General features: G+C 52.0%; 2 protein-coding genes across 5 annotated transcripts in view; both read left to right on the plus strand.

The window, feature by feature from the left end:
- The window catches only part of DAGLA (diacylglycerol lipase alpha), a 57033-nt gene extending 49263 nt beyond the window's left edge, over positions 1 to 7770 (plus strand). For all 4 annotated transcript variants that reach the window (XM_032111763.1, XM_032111762.1, XM_032111761.1 and 1 more), the window contains one exon: positions 457 to 7770. In XM_032111763.1, coding sequence (XP_031967654.1) covers positions 457 to 1384 — 928 coding nt within the window. In that variant the 3' untranslated portion in view covers positions 1385 to 7770. The remainder of the gene's footprint in view (positions 1 to 456) is intronic.
- An 8498-nt stretch (positions 7771 to 16268) lies between these two features.
- Positions 16269 to 21206, plus strand: part of MYRF (myelin regulatory factor) — a 44300-nt gene continuing 39362 nt past the window's right edge. The window contains exon 1 of the mRNA XM_032111754.1: positions 16269 to 16437. Coding sequence (XP_031967645.1) covers positions 16392 to 16437 — 46 coding nt within the window. The 5' untranslated portion in view covers positions 16269 to 16391. The remainder of the gene's footprint in view (positions 16438 to 21206) is intronic.

A 21206-nucleotide genomic window follows, 5' to 3' on the forward strand; every position in this document is an offset into this window, starting at 1 on the left:
GAATTGGAGTGCAGCAAGGTCGGAAAAAGGCATGGAAGAAACTTCCTTTTTTCTCCTTATCCAGACGGGTGGGGTTTTCCCAAGGTGAAACTTGGAGCCAAATTCAGTTTGGGTTGGAAGGGATTTAAGGATCACCCAGTTCCAGCCCTGCCATGGGCAGGGACACCTTCCACTATCCCGGGTTGTTCCAAGCCTCATCCAACCTGTCAGGGATAGTCCACAGCCTCTCTGGGCAGGAGAGAAGGATTTATTGAGCCAGGAAAAAAGGGAGAAGGGCAACAATCAGAGTTTGCAGAGGGAGAATCCATTTGTGATATTTCCAGCTGGGAGGACAGAGCGAGAAGAGATTCCCGGGAGTTGTGGATGCCTCTGGTTGGAGGAGCTGTGTGAGGAACTCTTGGATCCTCTGGCTGTTCTGGAATTCTGCAGCCTCACGTTCTCTGTTTCCCGTTGCAGGAGCAAATCCCATTCAGAAATCAGCCTGGAGGGGTTCTACGAGACGAAGCCGCTTTCTCCCGTGCAGAAAGACCCCGTGGAGCTGCTTCTCCTGGACACTAAGGAACGTCTCTCCGTGGAGCTCCAGGACCGCCGCGCCCCTCTGGCCACCATGGAGAGCCTCTCGGACAACGAATCCATCTACAGCTTCGATTCCCGGCGCTCCTCCGGTTTCCGGAGCATCCGGGGCTCCCCCAGCCTCCATGCGGTCATGGAGAAGGACGAGACGCACTGCTTTTATATAGACCCTGTTATCCCTGAGGAAAACCCTTCCCTCAGCTCCCGGACAGAGCTGCTGGCTGCCGACAGCCTCTCCAAGCATTCCCAGGAGACGCAGCCCCCGGAAAACGTCCTCAACAGCGGCGGCACCACCCCCCAGCGCCGCTGCAGTGCCGAGGGCACCGGGAGCGACGGGGAGCGCGCATCCTTGTCCCCTCGGGAAGAGCCGGCGCTCCACAACGGCCGCCTGGCCGACGTTCCCAGCCCCCAGGTGCTGGAATTCGCCGAGTTCATCGACAGCCTCTTCAACCTGGACAGCAAAAGCAGCTCCTTCCAGGACATTTACTGCATGATGGTGTCGGACAGCTCCAGCGACTTTGCGGAGATTCCCAAATCCGTCAGCGACCAGGAGATCCTGCTGAGGGCGCAGTACGAGCCCAACTTAGTCCCAAAGCCCCCGAGGTTGTTTGCGGGCTCGACGGATCCTTCGTCGGGAATCTCCGTGTCGCCCTCTTTCCCCCTTAGTTCATCCGGAGAACTCATGGATATCACTCCCACGGGTGTGAGCAGCCAGGAATGCCTGGCCACGGACAAAATCCGGACTTCCACCCCCTCCGGACACGTAACCAGCCCTGCCAAGCAGGACGACCTCATGATTTCGGCCCTTTAGTGCAGGGGAAAGGGGTGGAGTGATCCCAGTGGGATAATCCATGGAGGAGGCCGTCATTGGGCAGTTGGGATCAGAGGAGACAGCTGGAAAAATCCCTTCTGGGGTGACACAGTGGTGGTGTCTGGAGGATGGATTGTGCTGGAATCGCATGCTTGTGGCTGGGAGAAGCTTTGCCCCACGGGGCCTGAGAGGGTCTGAGGCACTAAAGTTCCCTACCTCAGCCTGTCTCATTCCAGAGGCAGATTCCTTGCCCCGGGGCACCTGCTGAGTTTGGGAGTGAGATACCTGGATAGATGGAAGCAGGAGGGGGCCGGGCCAGATCCCTCCCCTCAGGACCGAGCCGGTGGTTTGGGAAATGAGCGGATTGAGACTTTGGGCCCTGTTGCACTACCACGGATCCGGCCCAAGATCCAATTCGGCACACTTCCATGGGGATTGCTTTTGTAGGACACTCCTGTTTTAAAGCCATTGGGGCTGTATTCCCCCCAAATCCAGTCCCCTCTTCCCGGCCAGGCGCAGCAGGAATGGGGCTGGCACCACGGTTTCTCTCCCCTGAGTACTCCTGAGAGGGAAGAACGCTGTTCCCAAGAGCCCAATCCCTCTGCCACGTCCCTCCTTTGGCAGAAAGTTCTCCTGGATATCACCCCCCATCGCTCCTTGGTTCCCTGGACCCCTCCGAGCCAGCGACATTCCCGTGGGACTGCCAGGAATCATCTCGGAGCTGCATGGATGTGGATGGATCAACTGCAAAATGCACCCAGCGTTGTTTTCCAGGCCCCTGCGGAGTCTGGGAGTCTCTCCTGGATCCCTGTGGGTCCTCACACCACCCATATGCAGCATCCACGGATCAGTGCCAGCCTCTGTCGTTGGGAATTCAGGGAAAAGATGGACTTTTTCCCAGTGTTGCAATCTCTTGTATGTTTACAGAGCTGCTGAGCTGGTTGGAAGGTATTTATTAAGGAAATAGGGAGGCTTTCCCGAAGGAAAATCCACAGTCATCCTCTCCTTCCCGTGCTGTTCCCTCTGGGAACTGAGGCAAGAGAGGATGGGCAGGCAGGATTCCAAGCCCCCTGCTTCCCAAGTGGCTTGGATTTGGGGGTAACCGCCTGCTCCCCTCTTCCACCCTCTCTCCACCTGCACAATTCCGTGTAGGAAAGCTTGAGCAAGTTGTTAGGAAAACTACCTGAGCCTCCGGGCCCGGAGGAGCCTGCTCCACCTCTCCAGGCAGGTTTTCCAATGATGGGAGCAGGAGGAAAACTACCTATCCTAGGAAATGACACATTCTTGGGACCTGGAAAAGGCCTTGAATTGACCCAACTCCCCTTCAGAGCTCAGCGGTTACCGATGGCTCTCCCCGGAGTTCCGTCCTCCCTCCCTGGAAAAGAAATTCCTGGTTTAACTTCCGTAGAATCCTGTGGTTGCTCCCTTTCCCTCTCCTTACTGGCACTATTTCCATTGTGGGAGGACACTGTGCTTCCCGGGAGCTCAGCTCCTGGCAAATCCCGGGGTTCCTGTTCTCCACAGGGGCTCCAGAAGCCCCGGGATGGGTCAGGGCTGTGCTTCCCAGGAGCCAGTGGGATCCGATGCCATCAAGGAGCACTTTATAACCAGTGTGCATTGATGTAAATAACCCTGGGCGCACGGAATTCCACGGGATTCTGTGTCCAAGTGCTGATGTCCCACTCCATCCAGCGTGGGATGCTCCAGCCCCTGCTCCTTACCCGTTACAGAGCCTTCAGAAGTGCTTCAAGCGGGCAGGAAAACATTATCCCTGTGGTTTAAGGTTCCAAAGGTGACCTTTCCCTGAGTGGAATGAGAGGGAGGAAGCCCCTCTGGATTCAGAGGGATTTGGAGAAGGAAAACTCCTTTTATTCTGAGCAACCAGAAGTTCCTTTTGTTTTTGTAGGTCCTTAAAAGAGGAGCAGGGAGCAGGTGGTCCGGGAGTACAGCACAGGGTAAGGAGGAATTCCTGCACTCAGGAAACACTACCAAGGTGATTTTTCAGGAATACGCACACAAATCCGGAAAGCTTTGAGGGGAAAAGGGGAGCTGAGGGGCAGGGAGGCTGGGGCTAGCGGGCTAGCTCTCCTCCTGGCCCAGGAGTCGGGATAAGGAGCCCATTCCTGCCCTTATTCCCGGCGGGAATTAACCCTTAGCACTAAGGCAGACCTTGGGATTTGCAAAGCACTTTAAAACACTAAGGAAAAGGATCATCTCTGTCCCTGGGAGCGACATGGATAACCGGGGATTAGATGGAACTACTGGTGGGAGGTGCCTCCAGGTGAGGAAAAGTGGGATATCTCCCTCCTAAAATGATTCCAGTAGGAACCTGCTGATGTTCCATGGCTCAAATGTTGCACTAGAAAGTCCCTTCCCTGACGTTCCTCCGCCGTGTCCTGGAAGACTCAATCCTTGGGTGACTGTTTCCTTCTCTGTGCCATTGGAACTGTATCCCATGGGAATGGCCTTCCCTTGCCCTGGCAGGAGGCAGCCTGGAATGCCGTGGTTTTTTTGCTCTGTGGTTACTGGACTTTGGAAAAGCCTGGAAATACCTAATTCCTGGGAGCTGGGCTTGCCACAGGTCAAGGAGTAAAGGCACAAAAGAGCCCCTCTCATTGTATCCTGTCACAGATAATTCCTGGTGTTTGTTGACAAACAGATCTGATCCAGTCCTCCCAAATGAAATCCATGTTCTTGGAACGATTTCTGCTTTAAATGTCTCCGTGTCTTGATCCCCATCACTGTGTCTCGATCCCCTAGCATTCCGTGTCTCCATTCCCATCACTCCTTCGCTATCTGGGCATTCGGAAAGGCTGATCTCCCATTTCCTCCTGGAAAAACACACCTTGGAATGCTGAAATAAATGCTAAAGCTGCAGCTACCTCCTTCTTCTGTACTGTACACACTTCCTACTTTCTCTTCCTGCTCTGCCTTTGGGAATACGAAGCATCTCCAGTTTTCTGAATCTCTTGGCTTCTGCTTCTTCCTCTTCAGCTTTGTGCCTTCTAATCTTCGGGTATTCCCACAATATTCCAACAGGATGTTCCACTCTGTGCAGAGGCAGCGCTGGAAGTGCCTGACACCCCAGATCCCAGAGTCACCCATTCCATGCCTCATCCTTAAAATCCATTCTGATCCTTCCTCCTTGGACTGAGTGACCTTTAAAGGTCCTTTCCAACACAAACTTTTCCAAGAGTTTCTTGGCAGAGGAATGGAGCTGAGGCTCTTCTGCACCAGTAAATTGATTTTATTGTTGCTTTCGTTGCAGCAGTGCCAAAAATTTGGGAAGGATCCTGCAGTGCTGGGGATATACCGGCCCTTTTCCAATATTTATCAGTATTCCTTCTCCTTTGGGACTGCCTTCTCCATTTGGAATATTCATTTCCTCCTAAAACTTTCCTCTTTTCTTTGCTTCCTGTTCCTCTCACCTGTTTCAGGAGCCACCTCATCCCTCCCTTCTCTCGGGTGCTGGTGGCTCATCCCACATCCTTGGTAGCACATAGGAAACATGGGGAAACTATTCCCCACCATCTCACGATGATCCAAAGCAGTTAAATGGGATTCTTGGAACTTTTTAGGACCTTTTTTCCAAAGCAAACAGGATTTGTAGGAGGTACTTTGGTGTCTGCAGAGGGCTGGGATGGCACAGCTGGTGGGGAGTGTGGATATAGAATTCCAGTGATTCCCAGTTCTGCTCTTTTAGGATGTTAGATCCCAGGAATAGCTGATGGTCCCAAGCAGGATTTAAGTGGGAAATCTGTTTCCAAGGGCACATAAGAGGGAGGAAAAGCTCCAAGCGTGGGGATCCAGGATCAGTATCTAACACATTCTCCATGCACTTTGATGTTTTCCCAGCTTTTGCTGCTCTTTCCCTGCAGGCAGATAATATTTATTTCCATGGAATCGCCCACACAGCTTTCATTTACAAATTGGGACATAGGAATAATCAGGATTACTCCTGGCAACGGGAATTAGGTGGGATTAATTGTCGCTGGAATGGGTGTGTTTGGATTTGTGTTCTGGGGCTGTATCCAAGAACCTCCGTTGAATTTCCATGGGCAGCTGTGTTTGCCTTGGGAATTGCTGGGTTGGAGCTCCCCTCGATGCTGGCTTTATCCTTATCCATTCTGGGATATTCTTCCCTTGGCAGTAGGACATCCTGGCTTTGCAGGATGGGAGCAGGAATATTTCATTCCCACGGGTTGTGGGATGGTGGTTGTAACTGCAGCCTTTGAGGAACATCCAAACGTTGCCTAGGGAGGTGTGGACTCCCCATCCCTGGAAATATTCCAGGCCAGGTTGGATAAGGCTTGGAACAACCAGGGCTAGGGAAAGGTGTCCCTGCCCATGGCAGCGGGTGGGAACTGGACGAGTTTCCAAACGATTCTGGAATTCTGTGATTCCCTGCTTGCAGCGTTACAGTGCTGCAGGAAAGGGAGGGTTGGAATTCCAGCGGTGGCTCCGCATGGATTGCTCTGCTGAGAAATTCCTCTGAAGGAAGCAGCTGGAAAGCACTGCCTGGAATTGGGCTCGTTGCTTTGTTCCCAAACAAGCCTGTGCAGCGCTGACTTTTGGGAAGAGGCGCTGGATTTCAGGAAGAGCCTCATTTCTGGTGCCAAAGCTCCCTCTCATGGCTCCTGCGTGGAGGAGGCGATGCTCCGTGGATCCTGCTGGAGGCAAACACTGCCCATCCTTGGCAGCCGTGGGAAGGAGGAGAGGAGGGAATGTTGCAGCTGGTAGCTGGGATTTGGTCTGGGAGTCCTTTGCTCGCCATTCAGATCCACGGTGGAGTTATGGATGGAGAGAGGGATGGGAAGGGGGCTGATCAGCAGTCACTGATGTCCTTCCCCTTCTTCCAGCTCCGAGGAGCTGCTTAAGGGCTGGAAATTCCAAACATCCAAGGATTGGGGCAATTCCTTGCTTTGTCGTAGGGAATCATCATCAGCCTCCGAGCGCTTTGCTGTCTCCACTCCCATTGTTTTTTCCATGTTTTTTGAGTTCATACCTCTTGTGCCTTTGTTCTCCCTGGCTTCAGGTCCCAGATTTCTGGGATCAGACATCTCCCACCTTCCTTTCCCACTTTTCTGGGAGTACAGAAGTGTGGCCAAGGTCTGGTAGGAGCTGTCCTTGCTCCCGAGCTGTCCCGTTCTGCCTCAGCCAGGACTTTCCTGCATCTTCCCACTTTTCCCTGCTGCCTGAGGTCGTATCCAAGTGCCAAAAGCAAATCCTGGCCTGAGGCAGGCGATTTCCTCCAACCCACACCGTGTTTCTCCCTGGCTCCTGAGCAGCCCCTTCCAAAGGTAAGCTCCCTGGGAATTTTTCCTGCTTTCCTGACATCACTGTGTGACGCCTTGCTCCATGCCCTGACATTCCCACCTTCCCAGCACACCTGTGGGATGAAGGGAAGCTCTCCCTGTCTCCACCTCTTGATTCCTGAAAATCCTTGCAGCACAGGAACAAGCCTTGACGTTGGTTTTTCTTGGGATTCCACTCCCCTGCTTCCCACCCCAGGCTTTGTGCAGTTCCGATGGCTCAGAGTCGGAAGTCCCAGGCAGGGCTGGCACGGGCCTGTCCTGCCGGGATATCCAATTTTGGGAAGTCTGTGTGCAAAGGGATCCCGGCAGGGGGTTTTTCCTAGGACACTGCCACACTCCTTGGGTCCTAACTCCTTTCCCGGGATGTCCCCAGCGCTCGCTGGTGCCGAAGTGGCCTCACCCTGCAGCTCCAGCTTCCCACCTTTCCCTCCACAAGTCCAGGGAATACTCTCGAGCTCCTGTCCTGGCGCTAAGCGGAATTCCTAATGGCACAGGGAATTTGGGGATGGGCTCTGCCTCCCTGTCTGGAATGTTGTGCCCTGCGAGCCCCTTTCCTTTGGCTCTGCCTCTCTGGAAAAGGCCTTCCTGCCTGTCACCTGTGTCCCATCCCGTGCTGGGGCAGCTCAGAGCAGGATACCTCCGGATTAATTTCCTGCTGGATCGTAATTGCCTCCTTAGAGCTGAAGCCTTTGGCATTTTTGGGAGAACCAGCCCTTCCAGGGAGCTCTGAGCCGCTCCCGCTGCCTCTGGCAGGGCTTTTGGAGCACTCGGATATGCAAGTGGGAGGGAAAACAGCCCAGCATCTTGCATCCCCATGCTCATCCCGGGAATGCTGCCCTCTGAATCCCTGCTCCGAGCTGCCCCAGCATGAAGATTCCAAGGAAACTCAAGCACTCCTCATGTGCCCTTCATTCTCCATGTGACTTTTTTTGTACCTCTGTACGAAAGATCCGAACTAATCCCGCTGTAAAGAAAGATCCGGATGAATTATAACCCAATTCCAGAAACATGGATGTATATAAATTTTCTGTATATTCAATGGCACTCTGTATAAAATGGATGTTGGAAGCATGGCTGGAGTATGTGACTGTTCCCAAGGATGTCCTGGACACGGATGGTTGGGATTTGCCTGAGGTTTCTGCCTTAAAGGGTGGTGAGTGAGTGAGTGGGAGAGGTGGGAAGGACACCAGGAATTTGGTATGCAGCTCTCGGGAAGGGTCCAGGGAATCGCTGGCAGTTGGTTGTCTCTTCTCCAGCTCTCTCTGCTCTGGATTCCAGCCTTTGGAGTGGGAAAACACTTGGGGGAACATCCAGAGGTTGTGGATTTGCCATCCCGCAGGCAGGTTGGAGCAAGCCGGAAGTTGTCCTGGAAGTAGTGGAAGGCGTCCCTGCCCATGGCAAGGATGGAACTGGATCTTTAAGGTCCCTTCCCACCCAAACCATTCCAGGATTCCATAATCCCTGTCTCTCGAGGTCAGTTCTGGGAATCTCTCCTTCAGTGGAGAAGGAAATTAAGGAAGGAACTGGATGCTTTGAGTTATTCCAAGTTAAGTTCAGCCTGTCCTATAAAAAGAAGGATTTTAGTGCAAACAAGGAATTTTTTGGGAGGGGATGGGAATAACAGGGATAGAAGAGGAGTGTGAGTGCTCTCAGACAAGGATATATCCCAAATAGTCAATCTATTGGATAGTCCAGCCTGAACAGTGTGGAGATCTCCCCTTTGGATGAACATCAAGGTGCTGGGATCCTTCTGTGAGCCGGGTGAGTCCAAAGTGGGATTTTCCCAGTGTCCCTCAGGACACGGCTCTGGAGCTGTAAAGCAGGGTGTCACTGCCTGAGAGCTGTTCCCAGCTGAATAATTCCACATAATTCATACTCTGGAAAAGGGAAGAGCTGAATTTATGGCTTACAGGGTCAAGGAATAAGGGCAGGAGAAGTACTGGAGCTCGCTGACCAGCCAGGAGAAATCCAGGCAGGGAAAGGAATGCCTGGAAGCATGTAATCCTATTAATGGCTGCATGGAATTGTTTTTATGGCTGCTCCTGAAGGGACTATCAGGGAATTAAGAGCTCAAAGGTGGCTGAACTACTGAGTTCCTATAAAAATGCCTATAAAAAGTGCTGGAATGTTGAAGTGCCTGATGTTTCGGGATGGTTTTGTGGGATTTTTTTTTCCTACCCGGAGCTGTATCAGCCTCATAAAAGGATATTGGCTCTTCTGGAAACCCTTCCTCTCCGGGGGAAGGAAAGCATCCAACTCTGGCTGCTATCCTAGGATAAACACAGAATAATCCATGTTTAGGAGAGGCTGCTTTAATTCCGTTTTTAAGGATGAAAATATATGGATGTGGACACAGCAGGAATGGGGGATGCTGCTATAAAACCTATTAAAAGCCTTCCTTAGGGATGTAGTCGTGTTTTCCAAGGAGATTCTCCGGCTGCTGGGTGTGTTGGTGGCCTTAGGAAAAAAATTCCAGCTTATTGAGAAAAGCTGTTTCCAATCCATTGACAAAACATCCGGAACTACAGAAAAAAACCCCAAACCTTCCAACGATTTTTGAAGCGTTCCCGAGCAAGCAAAGAAAAGGAGGGGAAATAATGGGAATATTTAATAACTTAAAGCTGAGATCTAATAGTTAATTAATTCAATGGAAACCAGTATGGCACAGGGTTTTCCCAAGGATTCCAGGTGGTATTTCCATTGGAAAAGAGGGAAAGGAAATGGTGATCTGAGGGTGATGGTGCAGATGTAATTCCTGGCCTCTTCCAGCAATCTCTCCTTGGATTTTCCAGCAGTCTCTATTCATCCTTCCCACCACAGAACTTCCTTGGGAAGCACATCCAGCCCTTGTGGCCTTGTTTGTCCTGGCAGAGTGGACAGGGGTTTTCCATGGAGCTTGGATGTCCTTGTCGGGAGTGGGTGGGTGACACTTCCCCGCTCCAGGCCTGGGTGGATCCTTTGCGCTTCCAGCTCCCGAGGTCTCCTGGGATGCTGAGGTCTCCCAGGACGTGTGTTCCTCCCTGAGGATGGTCCTTTATTCCTTCCTAAATCAATGGAGGTGTTCTCTCCGTCTCGGGAACGAGCCCTTTGGAGTTAATGGATAACCAGGAAGGGATTGATCCGTGCGGGGCTCCTGCCAGGAGGAGATAACGGAGGGAGCTCTGCTTCCGCCTCCAGCGGGGTTGGAAAGGACTTCCCAGGGAAGCTCTGGCTGTCCCATCCCTGGTGGTGTCAAGTCCACGTTGGAAAAAGCTTGGAGCAACCTGGGATAGTGGAAGGTGTCCCTGCCCATGGCAGGGGGTGGAATGGGATGAGCTTTGGGGTCCCTTCCCACCCAAACCATCTGGGATTGGGGTGGTGTGTGAGTAGGAGATTCCAAGTATTCCAGCATTTCCAACAGCGACACAGCAGCTTCTCTGGGACCTGGTCCCACCAGGAGGAATAAGTCTTCTATCCATTGGATATCTCTGGATCCATGATCCCTGCTTGGCTGAGCCTCACGTGAGCCAGATCGATGATTCCGACGCCCTCCCGGAGACTGAGGTGTCCATGCTCGGAGCTGGTGGAAAAAGGCTAAAAATAGATTCCAAATCCTTCCAGCCGTGCCTGGGAATCCCAGCTGGAGGTTGGGATGTGGGGAGGGATAGGGTGAGGGAGGGGAAATTCATGAATTATTGTTTTGTTAGAAACTGGACTTTGAAATTCGGCGCCGGAGGGAGCCCCGGCCGCACCTTCCATGAGTAATATCCCGAGCAATATCCCTCCAGCCCTTCCTGGCTCGTGCTCCCAGTGAGCCATGTGGGATAGGGAGAGCAGGGTTTGCAGGGAGCATGACCCAGAGGGGATTGGGAAGCGGCGGAAATGTGGGAAATGTGGAGGGCAGGAGAAAGGAAAACCAATGAGGGACTGGGTTTGGATCTGCTCGAGCTGCCTCCATATGGATCAAAGCTATACCTTTGAATTTTTGGGATTCAGAGCTCCCTAGGATCCCCTGGGGATCACACAAGTCCATCCCTGAAGTGCTGGATTCTTGGCTCATTGCAGGAAGGGAGCTGGACCATCCCATGTGGATGAGGTTGGCTCCATCCCTTGCTGTGTTTTTCTAGTGGGTCTTTTCCCTTTAATCAGGTCTGGGAAGGGGAAGAGCAGCATTCCTTGGGAGTGGGAGCTGAGCAGGACTGGGAGGCAGGAGGAAAACTCAGGTGAGGAGGACACAGATCATCCACACCTCAATTTGGGCACCAGGGAAGGAGGAAAGATGGGAGGGAACAAAGATTCCTGGGGGTATATCCAAAGGAGGGTGTTCTGGGAATGGCAGCCACGGGGTGAGGGCAGAACTCTCAAATCTGAGGGTTTGAATCCTTAATGAGTCGTTCCCAAAGGGATTTTCCTGTCTGGTAAGGGGTGTGTGACACTTGGGAGCTGTCCTATGGGAAGGCTGGGATGTGGGAATGTTGACATTGTCCCTAAGGAAAGGAGGGAAGCATCATATTTTTACTGTAAATGAGTTGCTCCACAGGATTTTACACCTTAGGATGGGGAATCCTAGGCCAAGGCCGACATGGTCCATCCAGAGGGTTCCAAATCTGGACTCGGGGTCCTTTCCCAAATCTTTTGATCCTCCTTGGACCCAGCTTTATGGTCCAACGCCATCACAGGCAGGAACTTGTGGAAGTGCTGGTGGAACTGGATGGGCTTTAAGGTCCCTTCCCACCCAAACCATTCCAGGATTCCATGATCCCTGTCCCTCGAGATCAGTTCTAGGAATCTGTCCTTCAGTGGAGAAGGAAATTAAGGAGCTGGATGCCTTGGGTTATCCCAAGTTAAAGTCATCCCACCGTATACAAAGAAGGATTTTAGTGCAAACAAAGCTGTTTACAAGGGAATTTTTGAGAGGGGATGGGAATGACAGGGAGAGAAGAGGAGGATGAAAGCTCTCAGTCAAGGGTATATCCCAAATATTCAATATTTTGGATACTTGAGCCAGGATCATGTGGAAATCTGCCCTTTGGATGCTGGGATCTTTCTCCAAGGCAGGTGAGTCCCAGCTGGGATTTTCCCAGTGTCCTGCAGAGCGAGGGAGTTGTAAAGCAGGATCTCACTGCCTGGGGCTATTCCCAGCTGAGTAATTCCATGGATGAGCTTTAAGGTCCCTCCCAGACCAAAGCATTCTGGGATTCTAGACCACAGAATCATGGAATGTGGTTCTACAAATCAAATGATGATTTTAGGAATCCATAAAACCATGGGATATGGTTCTGTGGATTCCAGGATTCTAAATGACAGAATCATGCATTCTAGGATTCTAAATCCTAGAATCATGGAATATCCTGAGCTGGAAAGGACCCTCAAGGATCATCCAGTCCAATCCTGACTTTAGTGCTGGGTTTAATCTTTATTTAATTAAAATATTACGGACCAACATCTAACAGGGTTTAGGCCGGGCTGGCGCTGGGCTTCCCGGGAAAAATCCATTTTTCTCTAATTTCCCTTCCTTCCCACGCAGCTTGTGCCCGAAACGGGGTGCTGAGAGCAGGAACAAGAGGAGCAGGGAATAACAATTGTCTTAATGTGGAGAGAGAGGAGAAAAAAGGGCTCGTTCTCTCCACCCCGAAATAATAGACCCATTACTGTCCCCAATCCTCAATCCCCCTCCTCTGCCGCGAGAAGAATTGGTCACTGCACAGCTGTGGGAGCGGGATAAATATATTTATATATCCCGGAGAATCTGCCCTTCTCAATTGGGATGTGGGGCCGGACAATCCCTCATTGTGCCCTGGCTGGCCCGCAGCAGAAAGGCCCCACAGTTTGGGGCTGGCAGGGCCCCGGCGCTCCGAGAACTCGGAACTTCATGGACATTATTCCCGGCGGGCCCTTCTTTATTTGATTGGAGTCATTATGGGGTGGGTGGGAGCGGGGAGGGGGAGCTGGGTGTTATTGGGGATTGTGGGAACATCTGGGGAGAGCAAACCACAGCTGGGCCTTGCCCTGAGGGGGCAGGGGTTGGGGTCTGGGGTGGGATTTGGGGCTGAGCCGGGGCTGGGTTTGGATGATTTAGGGCTGGATTTGGTGTTTGGGGCTGGTTTTGGGTGATTTGAGGGCTAATTTTTGTGGATTTAGGGCTGGATTTGGTGTTTGGGGCTGACATGGGGCTGGATTAGGGGGATTTGGGGCTGGATTAGGGGGATTTGGGGCTGGATTTGGATGATTTAGGGCTGGAAATTAGTATTTGGGGCTGGTTTGGGGTGATTCGAGGGCTAATTTTTGATGATTTAGAGCTGGATTTGGTGTTTGGGGCTGAGTTGGGGCTGGATTAGGGGGATTTGGGGCTGGATTTGGATGATTTAGGGCTGGAAATTAGTGTTTGGGGCTGGTTTGGGGTGATTTGAGGGCTAATTTTTGATGATTTAGGGCTGGATTTGGTGTTTGGGGCAGGTTTAGGGGTGATTTGAGGGCTATTTTTTGTGGATTTAGGGCTGGATTTGGTATTTGGGCCTGAGTTGGGGCTGGAGTTGGTGATTTGCAGCTGGATTTGGATGATTTAGGGCTGGAAATTAGTGTTTAAACTGGTTTCGGGTGATTTGAGGGTTAATTTTTGATGATTTGGAGCTGGATTTGGTGTTTGGGGCGGGATTAGGGGGATTTTCAGATGGATTTGGTGTTTGGAGCTGATTTAGTGGTGATTTGAGGGCTAATTTTTGTGGATTTAGGGCTGGATTTGGTGTTTGGGGCTGAGTTGGGGCTGGAGTTGGTGATTTGCAGCTGGATTTGGATGATTTAGGGCTGGAAATTAGTGTTTGGGGCTGGTTTCGGGTGATTTGAGGGTTAATTTTTGATGATTTGGAGCTGGATTTGGTGTTTGGGGCTGGATTAGGGGGATTTTCAGATAGATTTGGTGTTTGGGGCTGGTTTCGGGTGATTTGAGGGTTAATTTTTGAGGATTTAGGGCTGGAATTGGTGTTTGGGGCTGGATTAGGGGGATTTTCAGATGGATTTGGTGTTTGGGGCTGAGTTGGGGCTGGATTTGGTGATTTGCAGCTGGATTTGGTGTTTGGAGCTGATTTAGTGGTGATTTGAGGGCTAATTTTTGATGATTTAGGGCTGGATTTGGTGTTTGGGGCTGAGTTGGGGCTGGATTAGGGGGATTTGGGGCTGAGCCGGGGCTGGGTTTGGATGATTTAGGGCTGGAAATTAGTGTTTGGGGCAGGTTTAGGGTGATTTGAGGGCTAATTTTTGATGATTTAGGGCTGGATTTCGTGTTCAGGGCTGGTTTAGGGTGATTTGCAACTGGATTTTGGTGATTTGCAGCTGGATTTTGGTGATTTATGGCTGGATTTAGTGTTTGGGGCTGGTTTAGGATGATTTACAGCTGGATTTGGGTGATATGCAGCTGGATTTGTTGTTCAGGGCTGGTTTAGGGTGATTTGGGGCTGGTTTAGGGTGATTTGCAGCTGGATTTTGGTGATTTAACGCTGAATTTGGTATTTCAGGCTGTTTTATGATGATTTGGGGCTGGTTTAGGGTGATTTGAGGCTGAATTTTCATGGTTTATGGCTGGATTTTGGTGATTTAGAGCTGGATTTGGTGTTTGGAGCCAGTTTAGGGTGATTTGTGACTGAATTTTCATGGTTTATGGCTGGATTTTGGTGATTTAGAGCTGGATTTGGTGTTTGGAGCCAGTTTAGGGTGATTTGTGACTGGACTTGGGTGTTTTGGGGCTGATTTTGCAGAGTTGCAGCTGATTTGTGGTAATTTGGGGCTGGCTCTTGATTGTGGCTGGATTTTAGTGATTTGCAGGTGGGCTTTGTGATTTGGGGCTGTCCTGGGGTGATTTGTAGCTGGATTCCGGTGATTTGCAGTTGGTTTTGTGATCTGTGGCTGGAACATGAGGCTGGATTTTGGGGATTTCCTGGTTTTGTAATTGGTGCCTGGATTTCAGCGATTTGTGGCTTTTTTTAAAATCTGGATTCCGGCGATTTGTGGCTGCTTTTGGAATTTCTGGGAGGATTCTGGTGGTTTGTGGCTGGATCTTGTGCCTCAGGGCTGGTTTTATGAACAGATTTACTGGTTTGTGGCTGCATTTTTGTAATTTGTGGCGGGTTTGGTGGTTTGTGTCTGGGTTTTGGTACTTCGTGGGGTTTTGTGCTTTCTGGGATGGATTTTGGTAGTTTATGGCTGGATTTTTGATGGGTTTCGGGGTTTTTTTGGTGCCTTGTGACTTTAGGGACAGATTTTGATGCTTTGTGGGTGTTTTTCAGTGGTTTCTGGACAAATTTTGGTGGCTTATGGCTGCCTTTTCTGGTGCCTCATGGCTTTGCTTTGGGGCAGATTTGGGTGTTTTGTGCACAGATTTTAGTGTTTTGTGAGGGGAGTTCGGTGCTTTGTGAGGGGTTCTGGTGCTTTGGGGACAAATTTTGGTGCTTTGGGAGTGTTTTTGGTGCTCTGTGGACAGACTTTGGTACTTTGTGGCTATTTTTTGGTGATTTCTGGACAGATTTTGGTCGTTTGGGGCTGAGTTTTTTAGTGGCTTGTGGAATTTTTTTGGTGCCTCGTGACTGCTTTGGGACAGATTTGGGTGTTTTGTGAGAGGAAGTTTGGTGCTTTGTGAGGAGTTTCGGTGCTTTGTGTCTTTTTTTGGTGGTTTCTGGATGAATTCTGGCAGTTTGTGACTTTCGGTGGCTTGTGGCCGTTTTTTAGTGCTCTGTAGCTGTTTTTTGGTGATTTCTGGACAGAATTTGGCTGGATTTTTGGTGGCTTGTGGCTCATTTTTTAGTGCTTTGTGGCTGGTTTTTCCAGTGTTTTGTGGCTGGATTTTTGGCTGATTTTTTGGTGCCTTATGACTTTGCTTTGTGCAGAAATTTTGGTGCTTTGTGAGGGGTTTGGGTGCTTTGTGGACAAATTTCAGTGCTTTGTGAGGGGAGTTTGCTGCTTTGTGCGCAAATTTTGGTGCTCTGTGAGGGGTTTGGGTGTTTCATGCACAAATTTTGGTGCTTTGTGAGGGGTTTGGGTGCTTTGTGGACAGATTTTGGTGCTTTGTGGCTGGTTTTTTCAGTGGTTTCTGGACAGATTTTGATCGTTTGGGCCTGGGTTGGTTTTTTTGGGGGGGCGGGGCGGGGGTTGTTGGTTTTGTGAGGGTTTTTTGGGGGAGTTGGTTGTTTTGGTTTTTTTTATTTGTGATTTGTACGCAGGTTTTGGAGCTTTAGCAGCTCTTTTTCGGGGGCTTTAGCGGCTGTTTCTTGGTGGCTTGTGACATCTTTTCAGCGCTTCGTGACCAGATTTTTTAGCGACTTTCGGCAACCTCGGGACTCGCCGGCGCTGCCGAACCCCCTTTGCGGAGGCGCCCCGAGCGCGGTGCCGGCCGGAGGAGGAGCAGCGGGCGGGGAAGGGCAGGCAAAGAGGGAGGGAAACAGGGAAAGAGGGAGGGAAACGGGGAAAGAGGGAGGAGTGGCCGCCGCAGCCCGGGTCCGGGGCAGCGCTCGGCGGACGCCGATGGGCATCGGGCGGCCGCGCTGGGCGCCGGCACCGGGAGCCCGGCGCTGAGAGCGGGGCCGCGGGGCTCGCACGGGGCTCGCACGGGGCTAGGACGGGGCTAGGACGGGGCTCGGGGGTCGCGGCGGGGCCCCCCGGGCCGGGGCGATGCCCCCCTGCAGCCGCACGGACTGAGCCGGGGCCGGCCCGTGCATGGCCCAGCCATGGAGGTGGTGGACGAGACGGAGGCTCTGCAGCGCTTCTTTGAAGGTAACGGGGGGATGCCGGGGGGGGGGCACCGCGATCCCGGGCTCCCAGCCCGCTCCCGGGATCCCCCAAAGGTGGAATGGGGCGGGTGGGAAGGGAGCTTAAGGATCATCCAGTGCCGCCCCCCCGCCGTGGGCAGGGACACCTTCCGCTAGCCCAGGTTGCTCCAAGCCCCGTCCGACCTGGCCTTGGACACTGCCAGGGATGGGGCAGCCGCAGCTTCTCTGGGAAATCCGTTCCGGGGCCTCGGCACCCTCACAGGGAGGAATTCCTTTCCAACATCCCGTCTAACCGTGTCCTCTGGCAGTGGGAAGCCATTCCCTCTTGTCCTGTCGCTCCAGGCCCTTTGCCAAAGTCTTTCTCCAGCTCTCCTGGAGCCCCTTTCGGCACTGGAAGCGGCTCTGAGGTCTCCCTGGAGCTTTCCCTTCTCCAGGCTGAGCAATCCCAGCACTCCCAGCCTGGCTCCATACCATCCTAGCCTTGTCCAGCTCTGGAATGGCACAGATCCCTGTCCCTGGGGCACAATCCAGGGGCAGTTGTGCATCCTCCAGTGCGCACCATGGGTGCCAAGCTGGGAATTGTGTTGTGCCATGCGTTAGATTCCCACCACGACCCCAACAAGGACCTTGGAATGTCCCTCACCATCCTTGGAGCAGGAGCAGGCTCATGGCAGTGGCTCTGGCCTATGGATCCCAGAAGTTTTCCAGATCCTTGACCCCTTTGGACACTGCATGGCTGTGGATCGCTCTCCTTCCCACCAGGGTGGAAGAGTGGTTGGGAAGAGAATTTGGCCTCTGGTGGATGAAATGCGGTTGCTCGTGGCTGAACTGGGATGTGTTGGGAGCCTGATCCCATTGTTGTTCCTGCCTCTGCTCCGTGTTCTCTTCCCTGCTCTGGCTTTCTTGGCACGCTCTGCTCTTCCTTGTGGAGTGGTTGGTTCCTCCTCTTCCCCCCTCATTGCTTTGTTTCCCTCCCTTGTTTTCCAGTGGGTCGCTTGCCAGGCCGAGGTTTAGTTGCCACGGGCTGTGTCCTTTGGGATGAGCCCCTGGCACACAGATGTGCTGCTTGAGGGAATAACGTGCCCATCCTGGCGAGGCTCCGTTGCCCCAACAGGTCCTGGGGTGGATCCCGGTCCATGGGTCAGCTCTGGAGCTGGGATCCCCTTTGGAGCAGTGGGATTGTGCAGTGAGCCCCCAGGGGCAGTTGGGGTGGGACAGTGGTGTCCCTATGGATTCTTCGGCTGGTAGAAGGGTTTGTCCTGGGAAGTGAGAACAGAAGATGCTCTTGGGAGCGAGTGGGAGCTCAAGCTGCTTCCTCCTCGCTTCCCTCTCTCCTGACATCCATGTGATCCCTCAGCAAAGCATCTCCTCTTCTGGAAAGGAAAAAGCACCCCCTGTTAGTTCCAGCCGTGATCCCGGATTCCCAGGAGCCCCAGGATTAGTGAGGATGGGAAGCCTCACCACGAGGGCTCTTATCGGCCGCTCCCAGCCCCTGTTCCCTGCAGCCTTCCGGGGTTTCCTTTGGTTTTAGGATTTCGCTTGGGCCAAGCTCCTAAATCCTCTCCCACTTCCCATCCTGGGAGTGCTGAGCACCTCCCAGGAGTCCTGCACAGCCCTGGCTCAGCATCCCAACTTTATTTATTATGGACCAGCTCTCCATCTCTTCAGTTGGAGACATGGAATTTCTCCCTCTCTCCCAGAGCATCTTTATTATAGTGGGGAGATTTCTTTCTTTTCCTATTTTCCTGTTCTTTCCGGGCGCTGGGGCTGATCCTGCTTGAGCAAGATGACTCCAAGAGGTCCCTGACAACCTCAACCATCCCAGGATTCTTCCTCTCTTCTTTCCTCCTCTCTTCTTTCCTCCTCTCTTCTTTCCTCCTCTCTTCTTTCCTCCTCTCTTCTTTCCTCCTCTCTTCTTTCCTCCTCTCTTCTTTCCTCCTCTCTTCTTTCCTCCTCTCTTCTTTCCTCCTCTCTTCTTTCCTCCTCTCTTCTTTCCTCCTCTCTTCTTTCCTCCTCTCTTCTTTCCTCCTCTCTTCTTTCCTCCTCTCTTCTTTCCTCCTCTCTTCTTTCCTTTCTCTCTCTCTTTCTCTCTCTCTCTTTCTCTCTTTCTCATTTTTCCTCCTTTCTCCCCCTTTTCCCTCCTTATTTTTCCCTCTTTTTCTCTCTTTCTCTTGAATCAAAACCATCCCGTCCCTGTAAAAATCCAGGATCAAGGAAACTGTGCCTGAAGGATATTTCTTACCCTCAGCTATAAAATCCTTCTTAAAACCTCTCTGAGCCGAATATTCCGTGGAGCACAACTTTGTTTGGGCAGCTCGATCGCTTTCCCGCTGTTATTCCAGAGCATCTGTCCCAACATGGAGCTGGGGAGGGAGAAGGGAAGAGGAGAAAGTTTTACCACCAGGAATTGCTGCTCAGTTTTTCCCTCTTGTGCCTGGTTTAATTGTGGTGCTCCAAGGAATTCTGAGGCCAAACTGATCCTCTGGTTTTTTGGGAGTGAAGGTCAGGGCCTTAAGTCACGGCACAGAGTTGGATTTACTCTGGAATCTGGCCCTCCTGAGGAATTAATGGTTTCTGGATGTGGTGAACAATAGATCTGTTGGAATTTAATAATTTACAGGAATAAATTAATTATCCCATCACTCCTTTAAAATTTATCAGTGGATTCCCATCCTGAGGAAATCATTTTCCAACCTCTTTTTCTCTTGGAGTGAAATACTTTGTTCTTCTCACAGATCATCTCATCCCTGAAGAGATTTCTTCCTGCAGGCTGAGAACCCTGGAATAATTTGGGAATTCTCATTCCTTTGCTTGACTCTGGTTATCCCGGGATCTGAGCCTGCTGTAAGCAATCCCGGAAAATTTAAGAGGAATCCCTGAGCCCTCGGTATTTCCCAGTGTCAGACAAGGATTAACCAGGCTCCTCATGGAGACTCTTGGGAGTGGGGGCTGTGCTGGTGGAGCTGTGGAAGAATCCGTGCCTGTGGTCGTTCCAAATCCTGGAATTTGGCTGGAATTGGTGGCTGGTCCCATCTGCAGAGCCAGGCTTGTTTTGGGAAGTGAGCGCTCCCAAAATCTTAGGTCCGACTGGTGCCTCCGGTTTTCCTGGCTGTGAGAGATGGGCCTGGATTTCCTTAAGTTTTCCTTGGGCAGGATTTCCTTGTGTTCCTGAATATCCTTTGTTTCCCTGGGTATCCTTTGTTTCCCTGGGTATCCTTGTTTCCCTGGATATATTTCTTTCCATGGATGTCTTTGTTTCCCTGGGTATCCTTGTTTCTCTAGATATCCTTGTTTTCCTGGATCTATTTACTTCTGTGGCTATCCTTGTTTCCCTAGGGATCTTTGTTTTCCCAGATATCCTTATTTCTCTGGAATATGGCTGGCTGCTCTTTGAGGGTGAGATCTGAGGCGTGTGAGGATGGAGAAGCAGAAAAATGATGGGAATGATCGCAGGCTTTGCTCTGGTGTTTGGGATGGGCTGGGGAAAAGCCTCTGAGGGAGAAGATGGATTGGGAATAACTTCACGCTCTCCTGGGATGAAGGTGCTGGGAATGCAATCCTGGATTTCCATATTGAGTGTCCTCAAACTGGGCTTCTCCCACGTTTGCAAGATCCTTGCTGTCCTGGTGCTCTCAGGCACGTGGTGGAAGTTTTGGGATTGTCCTGTGCAGGGCCAGGAGTTGGACTTGGATGATCATCATGGATCATCCCGTCCCACTCAGGAATCTTCCCAAACTCCGTGGTTTGTGTTAGCACAGTTGATCCGTGTGTTTGGAGGCGCCCAGGACCATCCTGCAGAGGAGAGCTCAGGCACAAGTCCTGGAGCAGCGAGCGTGGGATGCCAGGGGGTTCTGGCAGCGGAGGGGAAGGAGCTTTCCATGGGTTTGGGAGTGTTGCTGGAGCGTTTGTGTTTGGATTCGAAGGGAAAGGAGGGAGTTGACAGCATCTGACCCTTGGCTGGCATCCTGCTCCCAACCTTTCCCTTGCTCCCGCCCGCCCCTGCCTCAGGGAAACGCTTACGCCACGGCTCAGCTATTTGGGATCCCTCTCCCGGCTAATTTATGAGATAAGGGCTCGGGGAAGAATGTACAGCGGGAAAGATGTGCGGAGCGGGGCCGGCGGGGGCTGGGGAGCGGGAATTCGGGAAAGGAGCAGAGAAAGGAGAGCGAGCGCTGGAAGTTTGGCGGGTTTGGGGTCGAGGTGGAGCTGGGAAAGACAAGAGTTGGGTCAGCAGAAGAGGAAGATTTCCATGAGGATTATCCAGCAGCTCCACAGGTTTTCATGGAGCACAAGTGGCTGGAGCACTGGGAATGTTGTCTGTGGAGCAGGGGTTGTGGGGCTGTGTGTGCACAGGAATCTCTGAGCTCGGGGCGAGCGGGGGTGGATGGTTTTGCCTATGGGAATATTTGGAGATGTATGCTCATGGAATCCTGGAATGGTCTGGGGGAGAAGGGACCTTAAGGATCATCCAGTCCCACATGGGCAGGGACACCTTCTACTAGCCCAACTTGCTCCAAGCCCTGTCCAACCTGGCCTTGGGCACTTCCAGGGATGGGGCAGCTACAGCTGCTCTGGGAAATCCATTCCAGGGCCTCACCACCCTCACAGGGAAGGATTTCTTCCCAGTATCCTGCCTAAACCCGCCCTCTGTCATCCACAACTTCTCTGGACAACCTGTTCCCATGTTCCTGGTGCTGGTAACACTCCTGGTGATTTTGATTATGGAGCACTTGGCGCCTGTGAGGAGGAAGTGTCGCTCTGCAGGAAGAGGTC

Source organism: Corvus moneduloides, chromosome 6 (genome assembly GCF_009650955.1).
Source record: "Corvus moneduloides isolate bCorMon1 chromosome 6, bCorMon1.pri, whole genome shotgun sequence".
NCBI classification, from domain to species: Eukaryota; Metazoa; Chordata; class Aves; order Passeriformes; family Corvidae; genus Corvus; species Corvus moneduloides.